Source organism: Eurytemora carolleeae, unplaced genomic scaffold (assembly GCF_000591075.1).
Source record: "Eurytemora carolleeae unplaced genomic scaffold, Eaff_2.0 scaffold612, whole genome shotgun sequence".
Taxonomy (NCBI): Eukaryota; Metazoa; Arthropoda; class Copepoda; order Calanoida; family Temoridae; genus Eurytemora; species Eurytemora carolleeae.
Genome location: NW_019396569.1, coordinates 50,588 through 62,401, shown reverse-complemented (window position 1 = coordinate 62,401; position 11,814 = coordinate 50,588). Strand labels below are relative to the sequence as shown.

The 11,814-nt window shown below is 31.8% G+C and overlaps 1 protein-coding gene and 1 long non-coding RNA gene across 4 annotated transcripts in view; one reads left to right on the top strand and one right to left on the bottom strand.

The window, feature by feature from the left end:
* The first annotated feature begins 4,473 nt into the window (after nucleotides 1–4,473).
* LOC111705657 (uncharacterized) lies at nucleotides 4,474–7,531 on the top strand. 3 transcript variants are annotated; one of them, XM_023478280.1, is made up of 3 exons: nucleotides 4,474–4,869; nucleotides 5,089–5,439; nucleotides 7,203–7,531. In XM_023478280.1, exons 1-2 carry the CDS (start codon nucleotides 4,475–4,477, stop codon nucleotides 5,162–5,164), a joined length of 471 nt encoding a protein of 156 aa, XP_023334048.1. In that variant the 5' UTR covers nucleotide 4,474; the 3' UTR covers nucleotides 5,165–5,439; nucleotides 7,203–7,531. The 3 variants fall into 3 exon arrangements, with proteins under 3 accessions (XP_023334048.1, XP_023334047.1, XP_023334046.1); XM_023478279.1 differs by having other exon boundaries at nucleotides 5,089–5,444; XM_023478278.1 differs by having other exon boundaries at nucleotides 5,089–5,469; nucleotides 7,167–7,531.
* A 1,189-nt stretch (nucleotides 7,532–8,720) lies between these two features.
* Nucleotides 8,721–11,814, bottom strand: part of LOC111705651 (uncharacterized) — an 11,655-nt gene continuing 8,561 nt past the window's right edge. The window contains exons 2-3 of the long non-coding RNA XR_002766060.1: nucleotides 9,437–9,645; nucleotides 8,721–8,787 (exon numbers count right to left, since the gene is read on the bottom strand). This is a non-coding gene — a long non-coding RNA (uncharacterized LOC111705651). The remainder of the gene's footprint in view (nucleotides 8,788–9,436; nucleotides 9,646–11,814) is intronic.

Genomic DNA, 11,814 nt, shown 5'->3' with positions numbered 1-11,814 from the left:
CAAGATATTTAGGTTTAACTCCTTTAAAAACTGTGGAATAGAAAATTAATCAATTAAGTAGAGATAAATATCCAGTTTTGAAGAATTTTTCAAAATGAAAAAAAAACTAGTTTTAATTTTTAGTTAATTACAGAGTGTGCTCTAACCCTCAATATCAAGCCATTCTATTCATTTTTGGTTTCCTGGATATCTAATTCTTCTGCGGCAAATATTGTTCTTTTTGTAATCAATGGTTTGTTCAATAATTCATAGAAAAGTTTCTAATGCAGAGATGAAAATTAGACGGTATTGGTATTTTCCTAAAGGCATTTTCGTAAAGGTGACTTCCCAAATAACAACTTCCCAAAAGTGCAATTTCCCAAGCGCCAACTTCCCAAAGGTTAGGTTAGAATTTTGGAGGCGCCGCATGCTGTAAAAGCAGTAAAGCGCTGGGAATAGAACAGGTTAGGGGCCAAGTGCTGTGGCAAGGACAGACTTGGGAAATTGCTCATTTGGAAAGTTGCCACTTGGGAAAACGCATTTGGAAAATACCTAACATACTTTAAGACATGCATGGCAATGCACATAAGAGTAGGGAGAAAAATTCAAGTGAAAATGATTCAGGAAGGTGCCTTTCTCTTTCTCACTAATCACATATTCCACATTTCCTCGACATGAAATCTTCTTATAATAGGTTTGTAGCAGGCGTGAGCCTGGTTGGATTAGAATGATATATCTGGCTGAGAGCTAGGTGTTGAGTAAGGAATATCATATTAGATTACGGAGAAGGTTCAGGGTTAACCAGATAGGATAAGACTTCAGAGACAACTGGACAGAAATTTTCAGTCTTTTTTTAACATTCATAATTTGCTCTAGCTTCTAATGACTTGCTTAATGACACTGATACGCGTAATGTCAAGTGACCCTCCATGCAAAGCGGACAAAGCCCGATTCACAACGGTACCGTTAAAAGCTTTGTCTGATCAAGTATGAATTATGAAAGCGATGTTTATAATTTTTAAATCTAATTATTTTCCACTGCGTGTATTCTGTAAAAGTGACTTGCGCATTTCTATGGCAGGAAAACATAAAGGAATTATTATAATGAAATAATGTTCAACCTAGAAATACTACGATATCTCGCACATTATTATGATCAGATAAGGTTTCAAGGGTACCGTTGTGAATCAGGCATTGTCATCTTTGTATGGAGGGTCACTTAAAAGTACGCGTGTAGCGTACTGTCCCTTGAATGCGCATATCCGATATATTAACTAGATATTTCAAATCTTTTATTAACTGTTTTTTAGAAGTACTCAAGGCTTTATATGGAACAAACTGATAATTCGGTGTTCGCGTTTAGAACAAAATATTTTATCAAACTTTATATCTAATTTTTTCACATTGGGGTTGAAATAATTATTTACTACTTTTTCTTTTTCTTTATTCTATTTCTTTTTTCTTTGTATTTTCTGTGATGAGGAAAGAGTGAATTGTTGATTAGAGAGAAGACACAATAATAATAATAATGTTCTTTTCCACATAGATTTACTCAACAAGGAACCTAGAAAACTCTTATACACACATTTCAGAAAAAAAAATATTTGATATTATTGTCAATAGAATTTGTAGTGATTTGTTTAGATAAAGTTGCACCATTCTAAGCTTTTCCATTTTCTTTTTCGACAATGTTATTATCATTTTTAGCCACAAAAACAGATATTTTTAAAATCGCCATTTTTTCAACTCTCTCAACCCTTTTATACACCCCTGGGCCTATAGTTAAAGCGCAAATGACAATGGCTGGGATTAAGTAATTTGTGTAAATTCCCCTCCTCCCCTCCCTGCATTGTCTCAGCATTGTCATCTAACCACGTCAAATCAAACTTTGCTATTCTAAACTTTAGCAGTAATCTCTATAATTTCCCAAAGTTCCGCTCCCTATAGGAAAAATATTCTGAAGATAAAATAATTGGCAAACTTAGTTTTTTTTCTTCCTATTTTGCAGAAACTTGTGTTGTGTCTGAAATACTGTGTAAATGTGTTGACCCTAACTTTATTCTTAAGTTTTCTATGAAAAGTAAAGTTAGAAATATATAAACTCTGTAAGTATCAACAGTATTCAGTGTAACTCAACAAAATTCAGACGAACTTGATACATACAAGTTCAGAATCAAACACACACTTTTTCTTCATTTTAATACCCAGCAGCACTTTCATGTTTCCTCGATATTCTAATTTTTCATAACATTTTTCTAATCAATGAAGAGCACTAATTCAAGAAGAACAGTTAAAATAATTTTGTTTTAAAAAAACCTGATTTTACATTTAAAGCCAAATTAAAAATGATATAAATAATGTATTTTATTAGCAATGTTTAATAGCATGGTATGTCCGATTCACAACGGCGCCCTTTATCATATCAAGAACGAATTGGATTTTAAAATTCATTATTTTTAATTTTGGTTTCTCCACAAAAGGAACTTAGCACATGTCTTCTTATGAAAATACCAGTGGTGCTGTCTTCTGAAGATACCAGTGGTGCAACTAAGGAGGAGAACCGAGTTTCGCCCCCCCCCCTTGGGCCCTTATTAGGACTTTTGTAGACTAAAATAAACTTATTTTTTTGCGCTTCGCGAACCTGTTTAATTAATTTACCTATGTCGTTTATTTTAAAGTTGTTGGAAAGTAAACACAAGCTATTAAGATTATGAGAAAGAGCCAATCCTTCTAAAATCAAAAAATTCTGTTTTGTAATTTACATCTTGAAAACAGGTGTTTTTTTCGAAAATGAAGTATTTGGAAGTTGAGTTGGGGAGGGTAGCTTGAGATGGTAGAATATATAAAAGAATATAAAAAGACTTCTTAATCTTTAACCAGCAATATGATGTTCTCTCATGAATCGATGTGGTTGCAAATTAAAGAAGTATATTGATCAGATCAGAGCTGGGAACTTTTGAATTGTGGATATCAGGATTAATGCTTAATCCACTCTTTTACTTAATCTCCAGATTAAATTTGGCTTGTTCTCCTCATGTTATTAATCTCCAGATTAATTAACCGATCGGGATTAAGGATATCCCATTCTAAAGAATACAGGGTTCTTTTCACTCGCTTTGACCGCGAGGGTGGTACGCGGGTCGAACAGTTCTTTTCTTCTATAAGAGTTACATCTTGAATCCTTCCTCTTTACTGGTTCTATAGCGACTGTGTCTAGCCTGTTTTTTGCAGATTGCCAAATTCAGGGCAAATTTAAAGATAGTAATATTTGACATTATAAACACTTTTAGGCTTAACAAAGATATAAAAGTGAAAACATGAAAACATATTAATAACTTTTGTTTCAAGGGGTCTAAACACCCCTTTAGCTAGACAGCATAATACTGCGCAAAATATTCACACAGGCTGGTTTTTTTGCACAGGCTTATTTCTTTCTAATACTTCTAAAATTCATATTTTCTTGTCCATAAATAAAGCATGTTTATAGTGTCGTAACTTTTATGAAAAATCCAAACTATTGGGATCCCAAACGATTATCAACTAATGTTTAAGATATTGGGATTAGGCTTGGTTTGGGAATAAGGTATATGAATGATATAGAACCAATTGGGAGTAGGTAAAAAAGGTTGGGAATTAGAAAGGATATAAACTAAAGAGGAAGTTGGGATTGGGATGGAAATCAGCTAAAGAGAAATTTGGGATTGGAAGATTTGGTTTTAAGAATCAATGAGAGCTAGGATGAAAATAAGGGTTGTTATATTGGTAGTTAGAGTGATTGGAAAGATTGGGCAAAGTAATGGATGTTTTTTGAGAACCACTGTACTGAAAGAGAATAAGCAATATTTTTAAGTTTAGTATAAAGATAACGATAGGATAAAATACTTGTGTGTAAAACTATAAGAGAATAAGTGATTTAGTGGATAAAAATGTTAAATAGGAATGAAGACGACATTTTGGAAAGGATGAATGTATTATAGTCAGGTTAGAATAAAAGAGAGAAAGGGATATAAAAATCATCTTTAGAATTATTCAATAATCCGACTCAATCTCCCCTTATTTAAAAAAAAATAACAAAAAAAAGACTAAAAATTTCAGTTTAGAATTGTGAATAAAAGAATGTCGTCTTCTGGATGACAACATGTCTACAGGGCAATGGCAAATGTATACGACAAATAAACTGTTCAAAAAAAAGAATATTAAGAGTAAGACTACATGATTAAAAAACTGATAAAGAGTATAAATGAGATATTAAAAAATGAAGTTCATCATTTTTGAAGTCTTGCTTTGTAAACTCCGAAAATCTATGAAAATTCACAAATAAATGTATATAAAAGTTAAACTTTCCTTAAATCTACTCGTCAGATCGTCGTTTTGTAAGATATAATAATGTTCTACCCCTCATCCCTTTAGTTCTAATAATTTCGATTATTTCCCTTCTTTAATGAAAAGTTTTTATTAAATTCCACAGATCTTTATTATCTGATAAAAACTAAATATGGACTTTCTATTTTTAGAAATTGAATCTGTATCTTTGTACATCGACATGGGAGGACACGAAAGCATATACGCTAGTATACCAGGATCTGACATAACATACGCCGACATGAATAGAGGATTGTTGACAGCTGCAGACATGACAAGTGGATTGTCGACAGCTGCTGACATAACTAGTGGATTGTTGACAGCTGCTGATATGACTAGTGGATTGTTGACAGCTGCTGACATGACTAGTGGATTGTTGACCGCTGCTGACATGACTAGTGGATTGTCGACCGCTGCTGACAAAAGTAATAGATTGTCGATAGATGCTGACAAAATTGGAAGATCGACTAAAGCCGATGACGTTCCTAGCAGATTTGATGTCCACCTGCATGCCGATATGGATAAAAAGTAAGATCTTCTGTCTTATTTGCAACATATTTTCCTTATCTGGGTTTTTGTTTGTTTAAATCTAAAGAACGGTTAAAATTAGGCCCAACACTTTATTATTACTTCTTCGCGCTATTCGAATTAAATTTGGGGCTGGTCAAAATTTAAAGGTGTCCCTCAAAAAACTTAGATTATTATCTTTTTATATTTTCGTCAAAAATCAATTCTTGAAATATTTAGGAATCATGAATACATAGCTCCTGTATACTCTCGACAAAATGCTGCACTGGAGTATATAAATGGTACAATCATTTAGAAATATTTAGCTACCGTACTCGTACATAAAATATACATGTACAATATACTTATATGATGTTTCTTGCTGCATTAACACTATGAATATGTACAAATATGTTTTAAGTACATACATATAAGTACAAATATTATTACCCATACCTAAGTTGTACAAATGTCGCCAGTACAGATAATTATTATGTTCAACTTTGTACATTAATATAATGTATTTACAGTCCTATTTAATATTTATAACCAATGTCCAGTTGATAAAATATTTAATGCCAAATATTTAGCGTGAAGTATTGATGAGATAAATTCGTGATAGTATTAACATATATAATTCAGATAATTTATCGGATTTATACGATTTGTCCCAAAAAAGAGATCTGTGTTTAGTTTTTAGAAATTTTATTTTAATCATGATTTTAATTTAAGGTTTCAGAAACCAACAAAAAACAAGTGTTTTTTAAAACATCAAAAATTACGTAATTTTGCTTAATAACAGTTTTTTATTTAGCATCATAGTATACAAGCTATTGGATTTTTAGCTATTAACCAGTTCAGGAATCAATTCTGAAGCCCTCCCAAGTTTTGAAATTTAAGAAAGCGGAATGAATCTTTTTTTCCGGACACACATTAAATATGTAAGTTGGAGATACAGAGATATAGGTTTTCAACCTGTATAGAATATCAACTTTAGCAACTGCCTACACCAAGTATAAAATCATGTTTTATGCAAATTTATTTTCATTTAATATGAAAATATTATTGAAAAGATATCCTATATTTTTTTTAGAAAATCAGAGAAACAACTTAAGNCTTCGAAAAACTAAATAATTTCTTCATCTTCATTTTAATCTTGAACGCACCCCCAGCTGTTTCAGAAGTATTTCTGGCGCAAAATTGAGAATTATTTCTAGCGTAGAATTTAGAAGTATTTCTGGCGCAGAATTATAAAGAATTTGTGGCGCAGAATTGAGAAGTATTTTGGCGCAGATTTAAGAAGTATTTCTGGCGCAGAATTCCTTAACGACTGAAATCTTAAAACTATGGTTACAAATAGCTTTACTATAAGTTAACTTTTAATATTGTGGCTTGAATTTGCTCTTGGTAGATTTATAGTTATCCATTGAATTAAAATTAAATCCTTGAATTCAAAAGTGTGCACTGTGGATATCTTCTATATTCTTAATAAAAACTTCGCTCTCTGATCATTTAAAAGATGTTCTTATACTAGTTAACATTATGAGTATAAATTATTAGAAATAAATTTAATTAAGAGACTCTAAAATACTAAATTTGCATCATCAAACAATTAATGGTTTTAATAAAACCGCATTTATATTTTCAGACAAAATATTACCATTAAGAAAAATTGTTTATTAGATGCAATGCATAGAGGCTATTTTAAACATCCAGGCTTAATGTATGTGTAACTTTGATAGTTCAGGTCCCAAAGCTCAATTTGCACAAATGCAAAAAGTGCATTTTACTGCACCAAACCATTTGTATCCAAATCCTAAACTAACAATGAACAAGAACCTCTAAATTATTTAAATCAAGCAATTTCTATATTTATAAAGTAGTAATCTCTGTTTGTCTGTCTGGTTGTTTGTCTGTCCGACAATAACTGTGGAACCCCTGGGCGATTTGCCTCAAATATTAATGCGGGAATGTTTTAGCCTGCATTGGATTAAAAATTATAATTTAAGTTGATTGACTTAAATTTCAGGCAAAACTGGGTTTCCATCCATCTTGGTAAATGATAAAGCCATGAAACTTAAAGCTATTTCGCAAACAAAAAACTTCAATTTTTGTAATGTTACTTTTTGTGCAATTTTTATTTTATGATCAAAACTGTATTATTTTGTTACAGCTTCATTGCCATGCAATGTGCAGGTTTTATAAGGTTTACCATGAGAATGAATAAAAACTGGTTTTATAGTATTTTTCTTAATTATACTGAATAATTATTTGACCTCTTTAAATGAATAAGAACAGTTTTAAATTGATATATTTAGCTTTACTGTTAATACTTCACGCATGTAATGCTATAGATTAATAATGAAAAACCTGTAATTGAATGAAGTACAAAATTACGATGAATCGTGTTCATATATTATTTTATCATTATTTATATTTATATATTTATTTTTTAAAGAAATAATTTCAGTGACCCCTGTTCACTTATAAAGTTTTAGTAAATTACTGATTTTAGTCAAGAAGTAACTATTAAAATCACTTTATAATAATCATATTTAAAGTGTTCTATATACATGTCATTAAGAGATTTTAACGGTTACTGCCAGTACCATGTGATAATGTAAAAATAAATAAACTGTGATATGATGTTTTATGATTTTATGAAATACATTCCATCTCTCTAGTTATGTGTTCTTTCCATCTAAAAATATTGGTAAATCATTGGGTTAGAATGGGAGAAAGGGAGAAGTAAAGATGGATTAGAATGGGAGAAGGGAGAAGTAAAGATGGAGTAAGGAAAATTAAGGAATATAAGACTTTATGACGGAATAGAAAAAGAAATAACCTTGGAATATAAAGATCTAATATAAAATTATACAGTAAAGAAAAAGGAATTAAGTAATATAAGACTTTACAAAGGAATAGAATAAGAAATAACCTTGGAATAAAAAAATCTAATAAAAATTAAATAGAAAGGAAAAACGTTTTCTTTTGCGAATCCTTGCGAAGGTGCGATTGCTATTATTGCAGTTTATAAACTTAAATAAAAACTCCCCATTTGTTAAATCAGAGTTGTTTAATTTGTAGACTCAAAAAAATTTCCTCCTGCGCACAAAAAAAAACTTTCTGTTATCACCGTTATGTTAAATGGTATTTAAGTCAAAACTATGATTTTACTGATTAAAATCATATGTCGCCTTTTGTTGCATAGTTTTGTCGAACAAATTTTTGCTTTGTTAAAACATCAAATGCGCTTAAGTTTTGCTTTTAGACCCAAGTTATAATTTTAAATAGTCCAATGAACATGAGGCACAGAAAATCCGTGTAAACACTAAACAGACCCATTTTACTTAATTAGTGATTTGATAACTTACTAGTAAACAATATCAAAAACAACACGTACTTCACTATTGCTTTTTGGTCTTCATATTCTACAGTTTTCTGGTTATCACTGTATGTATGTATATCATAACAACATTAATTATTTAATATTATAGGTGAACCTTATTCGGGGCATGGTTACATACATATATAACTACGTACAATCAAATAGATTCTAGTACAATAGATGGCAACGTAGAATTTGTACACTCTCAGTACATGCTGTATTCTTACGTCACAAGTGTCAATTCAGTTTTTGTGTCCAACCAACTTAATAAAAATAGTGACAATTTGTTAATAAAGTGCTTTACACTTCTTATTTTATCTTGGAAAATGTGTCAACTAATGTAAGACAATTTTGTTTTCCTTTGTTATATTTGACACGTGTGACGTCGTGTATAGTTGGTCCATTTCTCTGTTGCCATCTATTGTACTTGAATATCTATTGGCGTACAATGTACAATGTACACATCTACATTCAGTGAAAAAATCTTACTTGCAATAGTAGAGGCGACCCTCTTTTGTCGCGTGAACAGTCCAGCCAGGGCGCAAGGCCGCCTGTAATTTAAATCTTATTTAAATATACAATTTATAGTCCGGGTGCAAGGGTGCCTGTAAGTTGGATCTTATTTTAATCAATAGCCAGGGCGCAAGGGCGTCTGTAAGTTGGATCCTATTATAAACAACAATTTACAGCCCCGGCGAAAGGGCGCCTGTAAGTTGAATCTTCTTATAATCTTCAATTTAAAGGCTGGGCTAAGGCCACCTGCAAGTTGAATCTTATTTTCAGCTTCAATTTATAGCCCGGGCGCAAGGCTGCCTATGAGTTAAATCTTCTTTAAATCTGCAATCTTAAGCCCGTGCGGTAGGTCGCCTGTAAGTTTAATCGTATTTTAATCTACAATCTAACAAGCTTTGTTGAAGGGAATCCTGGTAAGACAATAGAACTGGAAATGCTTAAAACCAAATTAAACTAATAAAGGGAGGAGGGAACATTTCCCCCGGAACTTAGGAATATACTTAAAAATTTTGTTCGATTCAGGATGTTTGGGGTTTTATTTTCTTTTAGTTAAACGGTATCATCATAATTGTTTTTGCTTCTTCTGAGAAATATAAACATTTTCAAATAATTTATTTTGATTTTTTTGAAAATCTATAGCTTTCCAATTTTGTTTGTTTTTAAATTATTAAAATTAATATATGTAACCTGTATACTGGAGAGCTGTTGCTTAGATACACCCCCACCTGTTAACCCCGCCTCCCCGCTACCATGGCTTCCACAGCTCATTAGGCTAGGGGCGGGGGAGGGGGAGTAGCTTCCTTCCCTCTCCTCACTGGAGGGTGGGGAGGGGGCCTTCGAGGGTTGAGCCCCTTCTCCCCCAGGTTGCAGATACCATGGGTTTAAAAACATGTCACCTAAAACAAGTAATTTATCATTTAACATGTTTCCTTCTACATTAAACACCACGCAATCTTCTTTATCTTATAAATACTTTGCTTGTCTGTCTTTTGTATCCGGCCTATAACCTTGAATACGGCTGAACCGATCGGGCCCAATTTTTTTAAGGAAATTCACATGACCCCGGGATGTTTTATATGGACCGTGAAAGTTTAACAATTTTGCCCGAAAAAACATTTGACAATTTTTAAAAGCTAAATGAATTAGATTCTGAAAATGAATTGAATAAAATATACGTGAACATGTTACTGCACATATTTTAGTTTTAGAAAACAATATCAAAATAACTGTTAAGGAAGGAGGCCATTAGTGTGAAAAGAACTGATTAGGACAAATTTAGGACAAATTATTTTCCCCCACATGAAATCCCCTCGGAACTAAAACAGCAATATAAGGACTAACAAACTTTCTTCCTTCAAAATTATTTATAACACTGTTATAAAGTTTTTGAACAGAAATTTTCTCTATTGAGCCTTTTTAAATTTAATTTTATCCTGAGCGTTAGCGATCTAATCTAAAAAGGCGAGAACCTTTCGAGATTTAGAGAAAATTTAAGTTCAAAAACTTTTTAGCACGTCGTGCCAAAATAATAGTGATATAGGTAATTTTATGAAACGTCTGTGTATTTGTCTTATTTCAATGGTTGTTTCTAGATCAAATAAGCTTTGAACAAAGCAGAAGTCAAAATTTAAAGTTGATTTCAATTTTATTTTCATTTCAATTGAAAAAAAATATTTTGGAAATATTCTAGTTTTTTTCAGAGAAAATCCGGGTACCAATCAAAACATTATGTACAGCTTATTTAACATTATAGCACGGATTACTTTATAGCACGTTTATTATGAAATTCACGATGAAGTGAGTAATAATGATAAAGTACACAATAGTTTCATAAGAATAATTGTGTACGTATAAGTTTCTGAATTTCATAAAAGTTGTTTACTTATAAGTTGGAACCTATATAGTTTCTGAATTTTGGGGGAATTAATATCCGTTTTATTCCACGGTATAAAGTGCAATCTTAAAACTTGTTAACCCCCCCACCCCCCGTTGGAAAAAAAACAAACAAATTATTACACCGTGTTATATTTTTCAATAAAACGAAAGGAGCACTTATAGTAATAAGTTTCCATACAAATATAGAATACGAGTATGACTGTGATTTAAGGTTGCAAGCTCTCAAGCGAAATTGATGAGAATGTTGCCAATTACTTCTTTAAAACTAAAGCTATCAGCAAGTGCTGTATAGTGCTAAAATGTACATGTAAAGAGCTACAGAAAAGCATAAGCGAGTCAGAGGGTTAAAAGCACAAGGCGTTAAGACACTTTAAAGTCGATCCTGTCTTAACCCTATTCCTGCTNTTTAGACAGACGTATAGAGCCAGGGTTGGCTAGAGATAAAGTCGGGAAGACTTGTTATTAGAGTTAGAGTCAAGTATTAGGAGATTTATCGGGACCTAGATTGTTACATGTATGAGCGATCCATAAAATACGAAAGCAACTTGTTCCACTGATTTAGCACTTATTTGCTCAAAATTATAAGTTTTCGATTTGGTTATTCATTCAAAAATGTTGAACTCTCTAGCCCTATAAACAGATGTATTATAAACTGTTGTTAAGATGATTAAGTGGCTTCTCAGAACATGCTAGAGGTAGAATTCATTAATTTAGGTGTTAAATTTGTATCTGATAAGTCGGAGTATTATAAGATGTATCATGGGTATTGGGTATATTTGATGAGTATGATAAATCAACGTGCAATTCACAATAGAATGATATGAAAATTCATTTGATTATTAACATGAATTTTGATCCGAAAATATTTTCAGTAATCTGTATATGTAATATGTATGTATGTAAGTAATCTCTTTTTGTTTGTCACTATGGATGTCTGATCATAACTCATGAACCCCTAAACCGATTTTCCTGAAAATTTGATTGGGGAATTCGGTAGCACAATAGGAATGTTTTAGTCGGACTTTAAACTTCTAAGTTGAGTAGGTTAACTTTTATAGGCAAAGCTGGAATATGTTTAGTGGTTTATGTTTTATTCTTTACTAGCCTTATAGGGTGCTTCGCGCCCATCTTCTAAATTAATTGTGAACATGTTCTCTTTGTGTACATCG

Excerpts from the sequence above, each read along its gene's own strand:
- LOC111705657 (XM_023478280.1), top strand. The coding sequence starts at position 4,475 with ATGGACTTTCTATTTTTAGAAATTGAATCTGTATCTTTGTACATCGAC. Across the intron at positions 4,870-5,088 it reads CATGCCGATATGGATAAAAA|GAATCATGAATACATAGCTC; the intron begins GTAAGATCTTCT and ends TGAAATATTTAG.